This window comes from Arachis hypogaea, chromosome 8, assembly GCF_003086295.3.
Source record: "Arachis hypogaea cultivar Tifrunner chromosome 8, arahy.Tifrunner.gnm2.J5K5, whole genome shotgun sequence".
Taxonomy (NCBI): Eukaryota; Viridiplantae; Streptophyta; class Magnoliopsida; order Fabales; family Fabaceae; genus Arachis; species Arachis hypogaea.
Window position 1 is genome coordinate 14,320,861 of NC_092043.1, and position 20,843 is coordinate 14,341,703.

The 20,843-nt window shown below is 30.0% G+C and overlaps 1 protein-coding gene across 1 annotated transcript; it reads right to left on the reverse strand.

Moving 5' to 3' along the window:
- Positions 1-8,069: 8,069 nt before the first annotated feature.
- On the reverse strand, positions 8,070-9,784 carry LOC112706236 (AT-hook motif nuclear-localized protein 17). Its single transcript, XM_025757424.3, has one exon. It carries the CDS (start codon positions 9,271-9,273, stop codon positions 8,341-8,343), a length of 933 nt encoding a protein of 310 aa, XP_025613209.1. The 5' UTR covers positions 9,274-9,784; the 3' UTR covers positions 8,070-8,340.
- Between the last annotated feature and the right edge of the window lie 11,059 nt (positions 9,785-20,843).

Below are 20,843 nucleotides of genomic sequence, written 5' to 3' on the forward strand. Positions count from 1 at the left end.
TTTTGAAATCATTAAATGTGTTATGTTTTAAAATAAAATTTTAGTATATGACATTATTTTTTATACAGTGTTTCTTAGAAAAATAATTCTGATCAAGTATTCAATTTAACTGTGCATACTACTCATTTTATTATTAATTGTTTTTTTGAAGAGAATGGCAAGGATATGTAATGAAGACGTATGCCTTGCGGATAATGCAAGTTCGCACACTATTCTCAAAAGTGATATATATTTTACCCATCTTGTGCCAAAAGAGGAATATGTTAATACTATTATTGGCTCAGGCAATGTGATAGAAGGCTCCGGAAGAGCTATAATTTTGTTTCCTGGAGGAACAAAATTTATAATAAATAATGCACTATTATCTACTAAGTCTCTGAGGAACTTGTTGAGTTTCAAAGATATTCGCCGAAATGGATATCATGTTGAGACAATGAATGAGGGAAATCATGAGTATTTATGTATCACAACTCATGATTCAAATAAGAAAATTATATTAGAAAAATTACCCTCACTTTCATCTGGGCTGTATTATACCAAGATTAGTGCAATCGAATCACATGCCATTGTAAACCAGAAGTTTACTAGCTCAAATGAGTTCATAACTTGGCACGACCGATTGGGTCATCCGGGAACAACCATGATGAGGAGAATTATTGAAAACTCTCATGGACATTCACTAAAGAACCAGAAGATTCTTAAAACTAGTGAATTTTGTTGTGCTGCATATTCTCAGGGAAAGTTAATTTTAAAGCCATCACAGTAAAGATTGGATTTGAGTCCGCTGAATTCCTAGAAAGGATTCAAGGTGATATATGTGGACCTATTCATCCACCATGTGGATCTTTTAGATATTTTATGGTCCTGATAGACGCATCTTCGAGATGGTCACATGTGTGCTTATTATCTTCTCGCAACCTGGCGTTTGCGAGATTACTGGCTCAAATTATTCGATTAAAAGCACAATTTCCAAAAAATTCAATCAAAGCAATTCGTCTTGATAATGCTGGTGAATTTACTTCCCAAGCTTTTGATGCTTATTGTATGGCTAATGGAATAAGTGTTGAACATCCAGTAGCTTATGTTCACACAAAAAATGGGTTAGCAGAATCACTTATTAAACGACTCCAATTAATTGCTAGACCCTTACTTATGAGAACAAATCTCCCAACCTCGATTTGGGGGCATGCTGTTTTACATGCCGCAGCACTTATTCGTTTGAGGCCAACGAGTTATCATCAGTTCTCTCCTATGCAATTAGCTTTTGGCCAGCAGTCAAATGTTTCCCATTTAAGAATATTTGGGTGTGCGATATATGTTCCCATTGCACCACCTAATCGCACCAAAATGGGACCCCAAAGAAAATTGGGAATATATGTTGGATATGATTCTCCCTCTATAATGAGGTATATTGAGATACAAACTGGAGATGTATTTAAAGCCCGGTTTGTGGATTGTCATTTTGATGAATCAAAATTTCCAACATTAGGGGGAGAGAATAAGCTTCCTAAAAAGGAACTTAACTGGAATGCATCATCGTTGATGCATTTAGATCCTCGATCAGGGCAATGTGAACTGGAAGTTCAAAAGAATTTGCAAAGAGTAGCAAATGAATTGCCTGATGCATTTTCCGATACAAAGAGCATTACCAAATCTTATATACCAGCGGAAAATGCCCCCATTTGAATTGATGTCCCAGTAGGACAAGTAGCCACTGAAGCAAATTCACGCCAGAAGCGTGGCAGGCCTGTCGGTTCCAAAGACAAAAATCCTCGAAAGAGAAAAGAGGTAAATAATATTCCTGCTGAAAAAGACATAGTAGAGACACCTGCAATTGTCCAAAATTCTGATATAATATTAACGCCAGAAGACGTTCAGGTACCTGAAAATTGTGAAAATGACGAGATCTCAATAAATTATGTCTTTACAGGAGAGAAATGGGACCGAAATAAGACAATTGTCAATGAAATATTTGCATATAATGTGGCATTGAATATCATGCATGAAAATAAGGATCTTGAGCCAAGATCAGTTGAAGAATGTCGACAAAGGAATGATTGGCCAAAATGGGAAGCAGCCATGAAGGCTGAATTAGACTCACTTGCAAAACGTGAAGTCTTTAGACCTGTAGTCCGTACACCTGCCGATATAAAACCTGTTGGATACAAATGGGTATTTGTGAGAAAACGAAATGAGAAAAATGAAGTTGTGCGCTATAAAGCCCGACTTGTGGCACAAGGTTTTTCACAAAGGCCCGGTATAGATTATGAAGAAACGTATTCCCCTGTAGTGGATGCGATAACATTGCGTTATTTGGTCAGTTTATCTGCATATCATAAACTGCATATGCATTTAATGGATGTGGTAACAGCCTATTTATACGGCTCATTAGATCAGGATATCTATATGAAAGTCCCTGAAGGACTAAAGATATCTAAACCATCCAAGGAATATTCGCAAGGGTTATACTCAGTCAAATTGCAAAGATCTTTATATGGTCTAAAGCAATCTGGACGAATGTGGTATAATCGTCTTACTGAGTATCTGGCCAAAAACGGTTTCAAGAATGATGACATCTGCCCATGTGTTTTCATAAAGAAAACTACATCTGGGTTCATTATAATTGCTGTGTACGTTGATGATTTAAATATCATTGGGACTCCTGAAGAGATTCCAACAATTATAAAAACTCTAAAAGAAGAGTTTGAGATGAAAGATCTTGAAAAGACTAAATTTTGTCTCGGCCTGCAGATCGAGCATATAAAAGACGGGATCTTTATTCATCAAACAACATACACAGAAAAGATCTTGAAGAGATTTTATATGGATAAGTCACATCCATTAAGTACCCCAATGATCGTAAGATCTTTGGATGTGAAAAAGGATCAATTCCATCCTAAAGAAGAAAATGAGGATATCCTTGGTCCTGAAGTACCATATCTTAGTGCCATTGGAGCACTAATGTATCTTGCTAATAATACGCGACCTGACATATCATTCGCAGTGAACTTACTAGCAAGGTATAGTTCCTCTCCAACCAGAAGACATTGGAGTGGAATCAAACAAATTTTTCGATATCTTCATGGAACGGTTGATATGGGATTGACTTATCCCTACGGATCCAAGTCACAACTAGTTGGCTATGCAGATGCCGGATACTTGTCTGATCCACATAAAGGGAGATCTCAAACAGGATACCTGTTCACATATGGTGGTACAGCTATATCTTGGAGGTCCACGAAACAGACAATTGCTGCAACATCCTCTAATCATGCTGAAATACTGGCGATTCATGAAGCTAGCCGCGAGTGTTTTTGGCTGAGGAGTTTGATTCAATATATTATGTCATCATGTGGACTGATTGATCATAAGATAGCTCCAACTGTCCTGTTTGAAGATAATACAGCATGCATTGCTCAACTTAAAGGCGGATACATTAAAGGCGATAGAACAAAGCACATTTCTCCCAAATTCTTCTTCACTCATGATCTTCAAAATCAAGGGACAATTGATGTCCAACAGATCTTCTCAAGTGACAATCTGGCAGATTTATTTACAAAGTCACTCCCAAATCCTCCTTTGAAAGTTTGGTACATGAGATTGGGATGCGCCGATTTCGAGACATTAAATGATGATGGCAAGAGGGGGAGACTGTACTCTTTTTTCCTTGGTCAGGTTTTTTCCTATTGGGTTTTTCTTGACAAGATTTTTAATGAGGCAGTCCCCATTACAAAGGATATTGTACTCTTTTTCCTTCACTAAGGTTTTTCCCACAGGGTTTTCCTTTAGTAAGGTTTTAACGAGACAATAATCCGAAATGGTCATCCAAGGGGGAGTGTTGTGATAAACACAATAGATATGGATGCCCATTAATATCATGGCTGGGTGACTCAGTTCTCATTTTACCAAGAAAGAATGTACATTAATGAAGGTTGAAATTTTCCTTCATTATGCCTATAAAAGGAGGTTAAGCCTCCGTCAATAACACACAGCAACAAAAGTAATAAAAAAAGCCAACTTTCTCTCACTTCTTACGAATACTTCTCTTTCTCTTATATATATGTCATTCTCTCTCTTTTTACTTTTAATACTCCTTTCTATCTTTATATATATATTTATGCAATTCTCTCTCTCTTTATTTTTAATACTTCTTTCTATTTTTGTATATATATACATATTACAACATATAATATTATTATATATATATAAATTATTATTGAGCTAATTATTTTAATACTAGAGTCTTCTATTTATATATCTTTATTTTACATATCTTTTATTTATTTTACAACACTTCTAACCATTTTGTCTTTTTACCTGTATTACTTAAAAGTAATTATGTTCAATCATCTGTGATTTTATATAAATATTATATATCCCTTTATAAAAAAAATTTAGGATATATTTAGTTTTGTATTTTTATTTGTTGATTTTATTTTTAATATTTTTTATTTTTAAAATTTTGTAAAAATGATAAATACAAAAATAAAATTTTATTATTATTTTTTTATTAAATTCTAAATAAAAAATACTAAAAATAAAAATAAAAATACAAACCGAAACGTACGACGCTTACTTTTGTTCATTAAAAACAAATTTTCAAAAATATTATTATTAGTACCATAGTATAATTGTCATGAAATGACTTAGATTTTAGATAGGATTGCCACATTAAAAGGTATTTGAGTGTTGGAAGATTTTACAGCAGAGAAAACAAAGACAGATTTAAAGAGAGTGGGTAGAGAGATTTAATTTCAAGATGGTCAAAAAAGGAAGCGCAGAACGTTTACATCGGAAGGTGAGTGCAGAGTGCGTGAATTGTGTAGGATCAGATCATATCATTACGTACCTTGGTCCAAATAATCCAATTTGGAATTAATATACACTGTTTCCTAACTATTTTCAATGCATATACTATATTATTGGGATTTTTTTAAATAAATAAAATAAATATTTTATTTAGGAATAATTATTTATAGCGTTTTTATGAATTTATATTTTATTACTTATCTACACGATATGTATAATGTGATTATTTTGTTTACACTATAAACAAGATAAACGATAAGTGATGATATTCACATTATAAATGAGATATATACGATAAAATTTCAATAGCTATAAAATGATCTGCAATCATTTGTATTTTTCACAAATATTTCACTTTTTCTTTTTCTCTGGTTTTCTTTTAAAAATTAAAAGAAAATATCTAGTAAATAAGTGGTTATAAGTGTGTATCCCAATTGTCATTTGAGAAACAGTGAAACTAGAGTGATATTTGAGTGTGATAATTCCATTCTGTTGCGCACTCGAAGAGTAAATTTTTTGTCCGAGTTAAATAGTCTAATATTAAGGAGTATTGGTGCTAGCGGGAGTAAAGAGGTTGGAAGAGTTAGGTATAGGTTGCTAGCACCAATAAGAAATAGAATTTTTCAGTTTCGTCTGTTTTGCCTCCATAACGATGAGCATGTGCGTCTCATGTTTGACCTCCATGGGAGAATCATAGCGGAACAAGTACTAGAGTTTTCTGCGGAGATTAGTGATGTTGGTGGTGGTGGATTTGGCCACTCAAATTTTGTGCAGGATGACCCACCTCTTGCACCACCACTGGTAAACTGTGCTAATCTAGGGGAACACATGGACGTGAATCATGAGGAGTCCGATGAGGAGTATACTGTTGATAGCAATGATCGTGGTTCTTCTGAAGATGATAAGGAGGAGGAGTTTGTACTAGACTCCGGTTGACGCATTAGTTCGGTATTTTCGACCTACCCCGCAATCAATTCTGGCCTTATCAGTTGTACTCAGTCACTATCATACATTGGATCTGGACGTGATACATGAAAAAATTCCATTTTTCAATATGGGTAGAGATGATTATAACATAGACGGTGGTGTAGAGTTCAGAATTTACAGATTTAAAAGCAGAACAACAGTAATACAAGGTATGAAATATTATAGCATTTGTAAAATTGTTAAGTACCGAATTATAGAGTTGGATCGATTAAAGTACTATGTGCATTACCGGCAATTTAAAGCAGAATGTCCTTAGAGTCTTCCTATTCCCTCCTAAAATCCTAAAAAAAATTATCTACCAGAATCAAAATTAAAATTAAAAATATAGATTTCACATTAAAGACATTACAAAATGCAATAAATATTTATTAGTTAAATTAATTTAACTAATAAGTTAAATCATACCCATCCATTAACAATACACTTACTAACAATATATTCTACCATCCAACATATACTACATTTGTAAAAGTACCATAACTATTACTATAACTATATGCTTATTTAACTTAAATGTGAAAATAGCAACACTGACCTAGAAGTCGTTTGTCCCGGCGATATGTCGCGTCATGTTCAGGCAGTTAATGTCCTTATCCCGTGCATCTGTGAGCGCCATAATCTCCGAGTACCTCGATAATATGAATAAAAATGAGTAAAAGGGGAGAAATTAAGTGAAAATTGTTCGAAAGTGACTTCAAGTCACACTCTAAAAGAGTTTTATATAAAAGTTATTACTTATCTCTTTTACATGGTAAAAGAGACAAGGGTGTGTGCAAATATAATGTTTTATTTATATTATAAACGAGATAACTAATACAATATAAATTTGTAAACACACTACAAATTACATATATTTATAAATAAAATATTTATTTTATTTATTTAAAATAATCCAAATTATTGTTCATACATAAAATGTCTAAATAGTTTGTATAAATGGAAGATGAGAATTTAATGAATTAAAGTTAAAGAGGGTTTTAAGGTAATTTACTTTAATAAAATAAATAAAATTTAAAATTATATAAATATTTTAAATTAGAACCAGTTGTATAATTTATTTTAAATATTTCTATATAAATCGAGTCAAATTAGTTTGATTTATGCATTTACATGTAAATCGAATTAGCTATGATTATCCTAAACAAATTAATTCGATTTATTATTGATATAATATATACATAGTAAATTATATTCATACATTTAGATTGTTTTTTTTAATTTTTAATTTTTTATTAGTGTAAAAATACAAATAAATAAGTATATAAAAATATTTTTTATGTCCAAGACATAAAAATTAAAGTCGTTAATTATACACGATACATTAGACATTTTATAATTTTTAAAGGTGTATAAGTCTAAATACTTTAATACTCTTGAAGTAATTACGGTTTAATTGCGCTCTTTTGTTAAAACAAAATGACACATATTTCAAGTTCTCAATACAAAGGAAATGCATCTAAAGAGGTGCATAAAAAATGTTAGAAAACAATGAAAAATATTTTTATATAAGAATAATGATTGAAAATCGTTAAATTATGATATATTTAAGTATTTGACTAGTACCAAATAATTCATATCGTAAGCGTTTAAAAAAATATTAATTTAATCTTAAGTATTGTTTATTCAATTGGAATGATAATAAAAACAAATGCCATCCTTAGATCCCACCGCGAAGCAAAAAAGTCTGATGCAAATCACCGTACAATGAGAGAACAAGTGTTCAATTTGGAGTTCATCTTTTCTCTCTCTCTCTCCCCTTTAATTGTGTATCAGAGGGGACAAAAGAAAGTACCAATATTCAGACCGAAAGTCATAAATGAGATCCAGAAATAAAAGCACGCCACAAGACCAGCCCTATCTATTGCACAACAACGTACTCACTACTCATTCAACAATTTCATTCAGTTTTGAGTGTGCGGTGGTAATGTAAAGGAAGTGGAACGCACAACCCTAGCCACGTTCTCTTACTGCCAATGCCAATCCAATTCTCTTTTATCCAAATCAAGAAACCAAGCCTCTATCACCCATCATCACTACTCAAAAAACAAAAAAATGAAAAGAAAAAAGAAAAGAAAAGAAAAGAAAAGAAAAGAAAAGATAATAACGTCAACTCAAGCCACCCCATCCATCATTCACAGCAACAGCAGAAGCAGCAGCGTTATCGTCATCCAATAACTCGCACAGTGCGCTCTTCACTCACTCTCTTCAGACCCAAACTTCAAAGCTCCCTTTCCCGTTTTAATTAAAACACTAATCAAATATTACGCCTTCGGTTTCTCAAAAATCTTTTTAATTAAATCATACATTATTATATAATGGGAAAGATCATCAGAAAATAAACAAAATATAAAACAAAGGAAAAGAGGAACTAGTAACTAGTAATAATAAACAGTTATAATAACCACTACTACTAATGTTTCTGTTCACAACATGAACATGCTAATACTCAACATTAGAACTAATAAATATATCTAAATCAAAATTAAAACGCATCAAAACAAACGAAGTCAAAGACACAAGAGATTAACAAACTCATGATGATGATCAATAAGGAGGTGGTGGCGCCCTTGCCGTCGGAGTCCATATCACATCGGAAGACGCTGCCGCCGGCAAGTGATGATGAACGCCGCTATACATCGACATCCCACACGAATCCACCGCCTGACCATGCCCGCTCTCACCACCACCACCAGAAACCGCCGGAGACTGACCGTCCCCGCCGGAAACATCGTTCCGAGCATCCTCCTCCGGCGGCAGCCTATGAAACGAAGGATTGTTGAACGAAGCCGCCACAACAAACACCGTGGCGGCAGCCATAAGTCCTCCGGCGACGTGTCCTCCGACGATCTGCCCCTGCGGTCCGGCAAGCGAGATGGCGAAGGCGGTAGGAACCGCGGGCGACGGCTGCGGAAGAAACGTGGCGGAAACAGATAAGATATCGAATCGGCCGTGAAACGTAACGGTGGCTCCGGGAGCTGCTCCTGGCTGACGGAGAGTGACGTTAGCAACGGTTCCGGATCCAGTAAGGACGCAAATCCCCATGTTCCTCCTCCGACTGAACCTGGCTAACGCTTCAACGACGTCGTTTCCGCTGGAAACTTCTAGAATGTACGGACTCATGGCGGGCTCGGGCTCACGCGTTATGATCACTGGCGGTTTAGGCTTGTTCTTGGAGCCCGGCGGGCGACCTCTTGGCCTCCTCACAACCTCTATGGTTGCTCCGTCGCCGGAGGAGTTCGGCTTCTGAGAAGTGGCGGCGCCGCCTACACCGCCTCCACCATGGCTATCTTCTTCCGGCGCCGCAGAAGCTTGGCATTGATCCCTTGAGAAGTGTTGGAATGGATTATGAAGAGAAAATGGATGCTGCTGATGTTGATGTTGATGTTGATGTGGTGGTGATTGGTGGTGAAGCTTTGAGAACATGTTTGGTGGTTCACTCTTTGGAGGGTGGTGGTGTTCTACATATTCTCCTTTCATCTTTTTCTTTTCTTTTTTTTTTTTTTTTTTTTTTAATTTCTTGATTTACCACCTTATCTTAATATCTATCTCTGAAAGATTTTTTTATTTTAGCTCCAATCCCAAGTGTATGATTGGTGGGGGATAAGTTTAGAATTTGGAGAAGAGTGTAATAATAAAAAAAAGAGGGGAGGGTAGTAGGGACCAAAGAGTGGGAGGGGATTTGGGAGATGAAAGAAAGAAAGAAAGGAGAAGAGGGTGTTTGGAATTGTTTATTATTGGTATATAATGAGAGAATGGGGGAAGAAAGAAGAGTAAAGACTAATGGCGCCGCTGGTTGGAAGAAAGTGGGTCCAGTCCAGAGTGAAGACATGAGACAGAGAGATATGTATGTATGTATTTGGGCATTGCTTGCTTCAAAGTTCAAACCTTACTTCCATTTTCATTCCACCGCCTTCATATCTCTTTTTCTTCCTTCCTTCCTCCTTCTTTTCATCTAGACAAAAAAGGAGTTTACTCTTCTTCTAGAATCAAGACTGTTTTAATAGTCATGACTTTTACATTTTTTAATTTTGAGTGCAATTAAAGTTTTACCTACACAAATAATCGTTTCTTATCATGCTAGTAAAAATAATTAATTTTTTAAATTTAATATTTAAACAAATTTTTTTATACTCACGTTATATTAAAATAAAATTACTATTTTAATAGTGATGACTTTTAGATTTTTTATTTTAGAATTTAATTTTGAGTGTAATTAAAGTTTTGCCTATATTAGTAAAAATAGTTAATTTTTAAATTTATTATTAAAAGTTTGTTTAAATATATAAATTTAATTGAATAATTATCTAAAATATTTATGCTAACGTTATATTAAAATAAATTCATTATTTTACAGTATAAAATTAGAAATAATATCTATACTATATATCATTTATACTGTATTTAATAAAAATATTAGAAGAATTAATGTTTAATTTTTTAAAATATTTTTTATTGTATATAATTCATAAAAAATTATTATTTTTAAAGTTTGAATCTAAATTTTTTTAGTTAAATTATAAATTATTTATTATTTCAATTAATTTAATTTTTATTATTTTTATATACCACTAATAAATAAAAGAGTGAATAATACACTAGTAGTATCAATAATGTTATATGAATGCTAAAACATGATTATTTTTCATATAGCATTATTGATAATACATGAAATACTAACATAGATGAATACGAACATAATTTGAGAATATAAGATAGAAATGGTATTAATATCTGTTATATATCAATAATATTATTCAAACAATTAGTATTAGTATTTTTAATTTTATCAACACTAAATTGAATAATTTGTATTTGAAATATCAATAAAATAAGGAGAAAAATGATTAGCTACATATGACAAGTGTTGAACAAGATAATAATAGTGATAAATCTGGACAGTATTATTATACATAAAATTTTAAATAAAAGAAAATAAAATATTAAACTATTCTTTTATTTTAATTCATGACAATAATAAAAAAATTTCGTTTATGATTCACAAATTCAATCCAACAAAATACACAAATTCAATTATAATTATACCATGACGTGAATGGTAAATGATGATGATAAGGACTGGTTTTGGGTTATGGGGGATGATGATGCCATTTTTTCTTATTTTCTATAAATTCAAATATTTTAGGTGCATTTTGTTTTGTTTTGACGTGACGATCTTCCCTTCCTTATTGCTTCCTCCGCTACACGTTGTCACGCAAATTCAAACCATTAATCATTTCGTTTAGGTCAAAATAGTGCCGTTTTTAGTGATTGTGCTTATTATTTAACGGTACTGTTTCACTTTGTTTAGTATGTAATCTCGATTTAGCTTAGTGCTTATCACTACCAAATTCTTCATTTAGCTAAGTTCTTAATTTAATTAAAGGTGATAATCACGCTACAATAAGATGAGAAGACATTAAATTGGAATTAAGACAAGTCAAACTAGTATTTAAATGAAACGGAATAATATTAGTCATGATAGAGCTTTTTGATATACCTTTTTTAACATTATTATTATTACTTCTTACTTATACTAATATTTTTCAATGTATCATTCATTTCAAATTAAATAATTACTCCCTCAATCTACCAATAGCATGCTTTGAAACGAGGGGGTGGTCAAGATTTGACCCAAATATTTAATTTGTCATTTAAAATTAAGATATATATTTTTTAGTAAAATTAATGATAAAAAATTATATTTTTATATTTTAATTAACATTTTATATTATAAAATGTTACTTTTTTTAAAAAAAAAATAATTTATTTTAGTGTAACTATTATATAACATTTATTAAATATATTTTTAAATTTAAAATTTATTAAGTTGTTATCCAAAATTATATACGTTAATCATACATCAAATCAATATATATGCATTTACTTAATTTTTCTCAAATTAATTTTAAATAGGATTTGGATATTAAAAAAGAGATGTCGGATGTAATTGCATCCTGATTGAATGAATAATGCTACATATTTAAATTTTTTTGTTAATCAAATTTAATCAAATTAGTTTAGTATAACAAAAATTAATTATGATTAGTATTATTTTAAATTTTATTATTTAATTTAATTAAATTTAGTTCAAAAAAAAGTTAAATATATAACATTACTTTAATTAAATTATGCGAAAAAAAGTATTAACATCATAATAAAAAAAGACAGAAAAAATTGACGAGTCAATTAACTAAAAATAATTTTGTAAATATCTTTTGTCCTCTGGTATGTTTAAGTTTAGAATTGAGGGTTTATAAATCCGTTATATGATGTGCACATAAAAGTTAACTTTTAAATTAATTATTTATATAAAATATATATTAAATAATACATATATTTATATACAAATATCATATATATAATACATATATTTATATAGTGACTAATTTATTTTTCCACACAAATTTTTGTTTGTAAACATAGTGAGTGTTTTGAATAAGAATAATTATCAGATACTTTTGGTATAAATTACAACTCTTATACTGTATTAATCGAATGACAAATCATTAATGAGTATTTATAATAAAATTATTTTAGTCTATGAAATATAAATTCATTAAAAGAAATATATATTTTTTTTAATTTTACTTTCAAAGTACCTAATAATAATTCGAGTAACAAAGACTTTTTTTTAAAATGATCTATTTACTAATCTTTACTTGCTTTACATAATGCTGTAGAAGTTAGTGTTCTTCGTATGTTTTATTTATTTTAATGATTTTATCAATTAATTAATTATGTTACATATACATAATAAATTATTCAATTATATAAAATATATATTTAAAATATAAATAATACATGTATTTATATACATAAATATGATAATTAATTTAATAGTTAATTTTTTAATATACACCAACTATTTTTATTAAAGGACAATGGTGGTTAAGATTTTTAAAATTTTACATTGTTGTTTCAATGAAACTTATTATCGCTAGTAATATCTTAAAATAAGTTTTCTAAATTACTTGTTATTAAAATTCTAATTTACATTAATATAAAATCTTATCTTAATATTTTTTGTTAAACACAAAATTATGTCACTTCATACTAAGAGTGTGTTGATGAGTTGGAAGGGAAGGAAAGGAAAGTTAAGCATATATAGGATTAAGATTTTTTAAACTTTTTAATTTTTTATTGTTCACAAATTTTAAATTAAAAATATAATTTGTACACTAAAATCAGTTATTAAAATTAATTAGCAATGTATAAATATATATGTAGTTTAATTTATTTTTAATATGTATTTATATTTTAACATATCTTTTATACTAATAATTAACTTTAGTGATTAATTTTAGTGTATACATAATATAATCGATTTTAAATAAGCATGCGAGAAGGAAGGGTTTAGAAAGTTTAATATATGTCTTACTAATTTTATACTTTACTAAAATATTAAAATAAACACTAAATAATAATATGATAATTTATTAAGAATATCTTCTAAAAATAATTTATCAAAAAAATAATTTAAATTTAAATCACACAAAACTCTTGAATTAAAATATCTTAAAAATAAAAATTTTGAAATTAAAGATTTTAAAAGGTTCATATACCATTTTATTAAAAGAGATTTATATAGATAATCAATTGTGTCACATCAACAAAATATTTTTAGTAAATGCATTAATGTTATTTGGTGGCCGTATAAAACTCTTTACACAATGTGTATATCGAAACTAAACGCGTCTCTAATTTAAAAATTAACTCGTTTCCTGTTTTTATGGCTGTATAATACTTTTTACACAATTTCTGTATCGAAATTAAATGCTTGGCAAAAATCTCCAATCTAAACATTAACTCTTTCCCTGTTTTTATGGCCGTATAATACTCTTGACGTGATTTATGCATAGAAATACAAGTAAAACGTGTGGAGGTTAGCATTTATTGTTTGAGTAAAAAATGCCGAGTAATTGGCAATAAAAGAAGTCGAATTGTGGTCCAATGGCTACAACATATTTAGCAGTGACAAAAGAGTCGAATTTGTCAGGTCAAATCGCTAAAAAAGATGAGTCGGGACGACATTTTGAATCTGTTAAATTTTAAAACTACACCACTAAAATCGCGGGTCAAGACGGGACGGAATGGACTACCCGGTGAGCTATCATCCTTTTTCTTCAGATATTTTAGTAAATTTAAAAATTATATAAATACTTAAATAAAAAATTAGGATTTTTCATAAACCCTAAACACTAACAGCAAACACACTCACACATGCCACCCACATCTCACCTAACCCTTTTCTAACCCTGAGCTTCAGTTCAGCTCCCTCCTCAGTCCTCTCTCCTTAGCTCCTCACTGTTCTAGTGTTCTCTGAGCTCCCTGCGTCTGCGGCGTTGTCTCCTCCCTCATCAGTTTTCGATCTCGCGGCATATCCATCACGCAGTTTGTGGCAGCACTGTGTCTCGTCCCTGCTCCGTGCTGTGTCTTCAGTCTGGCGGCGTATCCGTCTCATTGTCGGTCTCCCAGGCCACGTCGTCTATTCCTGTCTCATCCCGTCAGTCATCACAAAATTGGAGTCCGATGACGCTGTGTCTCGTCTCACATTTGCTCTATCTTTCGCTCCTCTCTCCTCTTCTGCTTCTCGGCAGTTCTGTGTCCCTCGGACTCCCAGCGACACTACTCTCTCCTTCTCTACCTCTCGGCGGCATGTGTGGATTATGTATTTGTTTTATTATTGATATGTTTGAGATTTTTAGACTTATTATTTATTAAGTTATTTTTATTATGGTTAATTTTACATCAACAAAATTATTATGGTTAATTAAAATTTTTTATGAATTAATAATTAATTTAAGATGTTACTTTATATATTAAAAATTAATTGGATGAAATAATTTTATCATAAAATAAAATAATCGTTAGTATGTCAAATTGAACTTTATCATAAAAAAAGATTTGTTAAAAAATATTTAAAAAAAAAAGAGGCAGGCCAGTCCGCCCTTTGACGGGGAGGGGTAACAAGTTGAATTCATATTAATTTAGTGGGGGCAGGCTGACCCGTCCTATATTTAGGCGGATTTTGGTGGGACAGGACGGGATAGGGCAAGCCAGTAAATGCATTAATATTATTTGATGGTCGTATAATACTCTCTACGCGATTTGTGTATTGAAATTAAATGCTTAGCAAAAATTTTCAACTCTCCATTAACTCATTCCCTATTTCTATGGCCGTATAATACTCTTTACGCGATTTGTGTATAGAAATGCAAGTAAAATGTGTGGAGATTAGCATTTATTGTTTAAGTAAAAAAGTCGAGTAATTGGCAATAAAAGAAGCCGAGTTTGTGGTCCAATGAATGCAACATATTCCAACCATGGGTATCTGATACTTTATTGCTGAAAAACAAGTAAAATTGAATCAATTTAGATCGGTCGAGTGGTTAACTTATAGTATAAGAAAATGAAATATTTGTAATAAAAATTTTGTAGCAAATTTAAAATTTTTTTGTAACAAAAATTAGTCATTGTTACATAATAATAATGTTTTGTAACAACAATACATTTTGTTACAAAACGTTTTAATATTTTGTTACAATTTGATTTTTTTGTTACAAATTATGTTGACTTTTGTAACGAATCGGTATTTTGTTACAAAATTTTATAACATTTTGTAACAAAAAATGAAGTTGTTACAAAAGTTCAAAATATTTTGTAACAAAATATTCATTTATTTCAAAACCTCTAATTATTTTATAACAAAAAATTAATTTGTCAAAATTCAATATTGTTTATAATAAGTTGTCACAAAATACAAAAAAATTTATAACTAAAAAAATTATTTTAAAATGTTTAAATCTTTAAGATAATTTTATTTTGTTTTAGAAATTTAATTTTTAAAATATTAATTGTATTAATTAATTTTTTTAATAAAAAATTAAAGATTAAATCATTAATTTTTAAAAATAGCATATATTATTTTATATTTTTTTATAAAATTAATATATAATTTTTATTAATAATCAAATTTTAAATGTTGACTAAACATTAATTTTTAAATTAAAAAAATTAATTATTAAACATAAATAAAATAGTTAAAATTTAAAAAAACAAATGTAAAAAGTAAATTAAAGACCCTAATTCTAACCTTCACTTTTACTCTTTATTCTGCTGTTCACTACCCTTGTCCACTTTCATTGCCTCTATAGCTCCACCATCTCATTGCAGAAAATGAAACCTACCATAATCCAACACTCATCATTAAACTTGTAAGACCCTCGATTGTTAGAAAATAAATAACAAATTATTTTTTATTTATTATAGTTATTTATAGTTTTATTTTTAAAAAATTATTTATCAAAAAATAATTAAATCAAAATAATGAGATTTTGAGTTTAAATTATTTAGAACTCATATAATTTTCATAAATATGTGGATATTTTTTTATTTAAAATTTAAAATTTTAATAATTTGATTACTCCTAATTTTATTAAAAATTTTAAATAAAAACCTTATTTACCCTACTCTTCAAACCCTAACCCTAACCCTCAATTTTTTTCTAATTTACACATACACACACTCAGCTCCTCACCATATACACACACGGAAAAGAAAAGGAAAGAAAAGAGAGAGGGTGGAGCTCGAGGGGGAAGAAGGAGAAGGAAGGAGAGCGGGAAAAAGGGAGACGGTACTGATGGGTGTCTCTACTGTCGCCGTCGGGAGATTCATAATGCGAGGAGAGAGAGAGAGAGAGAGAGAGAGAGAGAGAGAGAGAGAGAGAGAGAGAGAGAGAGAGAGAGAGAGAGAGAGAGAGAGAGAGTAGCGCCACCGCCACTGGATGGGAGCCTGGCTGCCCTCGTCACTACCATCTTCGTCATCGTCATCACCATTGGATCTGCGCAAAGCTGTCGTCGCCGTCGTCGCCATCGATGCTTCTCCTCGTCGTTTGTGGATTATCACCTCTTCTAATTCTGCTTAGGCCATCATCTGCCCCTCTAGACATCGCTGTTTCTGAATCGCGCCCTGTCACTGGTTCTTTGCCTCTTCGTTGTAGTCCAATCTCTAATTAGGTAACTCAAGTGTCTCTTATTCTGTGATTTTAATTGATTTGGTTTCTGTTTTGATTTGAATATTGATTTGGTATAATGTTGCTTATTTTGGTCCATGGTTCTCTACCTAGAAGTGCATTTTCTATTTTGGTCACTGATTCTTTGGCTAAAAATTTATTTTCTGTTTTGATTACTGCTCTGTTTTGGTTATTGATTCAAATAGAAAAATATTAATTCTGTTTTTGCTGAAGCTATTCAATGCAAATAAAATTAATTTAGGTATCCGTTCCACTGTTGTTCTGTCGTTTTCCAGCCTCCCCTTTGCCATTGTTCAGCCATCTCCGTCACGTTTTGAAGTTTCAGCTCCTCCCTCTTCTGCTGAATTTTAGAACATATGAAAGCCTCTAGTTATTTTAAGTTTTCTAAATTTTTGGTGTTTCTAATTGTTATTTTCTTAGGATTTTTTTTCTAAATTTGTTCTCGATTATAATTTTTTATCTAATTATTTGGTTTCACTTTTTTTGGACATATCTCTACAGTTTGGTAAGTAGAATTCTTTTAATTTTGTTGTTTTATTATTTTTTTTTTAGTTTTATTCTGTCGCAACATTGAAGCATCTTGTGCTGCTCATCCTACTGTTGATGTGTTCATCAATTTTGCATCATTGAAAAAGTAAGTAGTGTTGTGATTTTGAAATTTCAACATATAAAATAGTATTGTGTGATTATGTCATTCTGATTTCGGTAGTTAGGGTTTATGATTTGTTACTTTAGGATTTAAGCTTTATATTCATTGTTGCCGGTGTTGTCGAATTGAATTGGATTTAAGCTTTATAGCGTATCTGGATGACTGCATCTCTGCCTCGCTGGTCTCTCTGGTCTCTCTGACTCACTGTTGCTCTTCTCCTCCCCTTTGTTGCTAGTTTAGGTAAAGACCTCCCCTTTATCCTCTTCATTTCAATGTTTAATATCTTGTATTTGTATTATATTATTTTTTTGTTTTATTCTGAATATGCTTGTGATGTACTATTCATGATTCTGTTGAGATTGATTTATAAATTTAATTTGTGATATTTATTCTGTATTAAATTTTTGTTCAAAGTTATTAAGTTATTAGTCTATATGATTGAATATTTTCTGCTACATTGAATTGAATTTATTCATTGAATTTTTTTGTTGAACTTTGCTTGTTATGTATCTTATTTTGGATTGATTAAAATAAATGATAGAATTTTTATTGTTGTTAAAATTTGTTGTTGTTGTTAAATATTCATTCAATTAAAACGAGAAAAAAGGAACTAAAAGAAAAAGAAGTTAGTGTATTTCTTGTTGGCCTATTGCAGTTGTGATGAGACGATCGTTTTATTGTTTACATGAATATTGCTTTGGTGAATGGTGATGATTGAAATTAATCCTTATATGTTTTATTAATCCTGAACTACAATGATAAATTTTTGTTATTGAATTGAGTTCAATTGTTGAATTTTTGTTCTTATACTTCGTCTATTTCTTATCTTAATGATGATGAGTTTGAAAAATTTCTCTTAGGACCTTCTCCTCCTGTTGATAATGAAGATGGTAATGCAGAAGTTTGTAAAATTCGTGAAGATTTTATGATTGATGAAGAATAGAGTGACTATTAAATGACTTGTTTAAACTTTAGTTAATTAGTTGTTCATTATAGTAGTTTGGTTAGTTTATTTGCTACTTAAATTTATTTTAGTTGCGTATAAACTTGTGAGTTGTGAATTTATATTTTAATTTGAGTTGTGAATTTGTGTTGTGAGTTGTGGCTTTTGACTTGTTATGGTATATATTAGTTATAGTCCTATGGATAATTTAGTTTATTTAAGATTTATTTCGATATTTATGAAATTAATTTTTACTATAAAAAATTCATAATTTTTATATTTTACAAGTTATATTTACATTCCGTCTTATGATTCAACGAATTACTATTTAAATTAGCTTCCGAATCGATGTAAAAGCAAGAGTTCACTATCTTAAATATATCAATTAATTAAAAAATAAAACACATTGACAAACTATGTGTGTAATTTACTAATTTATATTGAAAAAATTGTTATAAAATAAATATTGTGCTTTTGTAATTAAAAGAATGAAAAATATTACAAAATTAAGTTATATTTTGTAACAAAATTTTGTAATAGAAAAAAATTATATTGTTACGAAAAATATTTTAAAGGTAAAAATTGTTACTACTTTTGTAACAAATTTTGATTTTGTATTAAAAAAATTTGTTACAAAATTTATTTTGTATTGTAACAGTTTTATTTTTTGTTACAATTTTTTTTGTAACGGCACATACTGCAACAACAATTTTTTGGCTACAAATTCCTTTCGTTTCAAAATTAAGATTTTTTGTAATAATTTTTTTTTATAAATATTATTTTTTTATAATGTTACTCGTTTGTTTAAATAAATATTTAGGGTTCGAATTGTGTCTTGTGCATGCAATAACGTATTGACTAGTGTTAGATTTTCAAATAGAGTTTAGATTTACAATAAATTTATCATTGTTCTGTCGGATTGAGAGATACCATAACAAAATAAAGAAACAAGTAAAAGTGGTCGAGGCCTTGGTGTAGTGACAATTTATATATCCGAGTTCGAAACTTAGTTGAAATCAAGTAATGGATAGTAGCCCATAAAAATATTGTATGTACGAGTATGAATGCACGTGTGTTCTTGATGTTGTAATACCTAGAGTTGGAAGCAGTTTAAATTATAAAAAAAAAAAGTAAAAAAAAAACTTTCAAACACAAATAATGTATAATTTTATTGTTGATTTAAGTATTGGAATATGTTTTGTTCTAGTGTGTTTTGTAGATAAGTGACCTAAGAAGTTTTTCAATAGAGCATAGTATCTAAGAGATCTTGATGGGTCATGAGTTATGGTATAATTTAAAAAGATATTTCATCTTTCTTGAAGTGAAACTCGAAAGAATACTTTGGCTATCTTTCTAAACCCAAATAAGAACAAACACATAACAAAAGTTAATATCAATCATTTAAGCATGATAAATAGAATTGACGACCAATAAAAAAAACAGGATTATATTGAATAATTTTACTTTTACTTCCAATTATGTTAATTACTATATTTTAGATACTATTTTATCACTAATATTTTTTTAACAACCAATAACACGCCTTCTCCTTATTTTATTAATTAAAAATTAATTAAAATATAAATTAATTACTAACCATTATTATATTTTTGAAAAAAGGACAAATCGATTTCTGACATTTTGGTTTATAGACATTTAGTCATTGAGGATTTAAAAATACATTTAAATTTCTGACATCTTCAAAATCTGGACACATTGATCCCTAAGTCTAATTAGTTTTATTTTAAAAATTCTTCCCATATATACATTCGTATCAATCAGATCAGTATAATGAGAGTCACGTTTGGTTTTTTCATTAGGTCTGACAAACCCAAGTGAACATGAAGGATCGATATGTTCAAATAAAAAAAAAATCAGTAACTTAAATGTATTTTCAAATTTTTGAGAACTTAAATGTTCGCAAATCAAAAAGTCAATGACTCATTTGTCTTTTTTTTTTATATTTTTATACAAATATCATAAGCGTTAACGTATAAACTATCATCAAAACTATCGAAAATAACTCGAAATTTAAGTACTCCATGCATGCTTTTATCGTAACAATTTAATTGACTACAATAATAATCACTTTAGTCGGGGAATTTCAAAGAGTTTAATTAATTAAGTAATAAAAAAAAAAGAATAATGATGAATGACACACCTAATAATCACGAAAAGGTTGTGGGGGGCATGTAGATGGACCCCAAAAACATGTCGATTAATTTTAACATCTCACCAATTTTATTTTTAACACACATGGCTAATTGTAGGTGCAATCACTGGCCAACTAAAGTTTTATAGCCTTTCTTTGTAATTGCATTGCTTCTAAGCATAGACTTGTCTCAATTTGATTCGAATTTGATAAATTATTCAAATCACTCATCAATCCAAAGTCAAAAGGAAGCTTCCTTTTCTCACTCAAA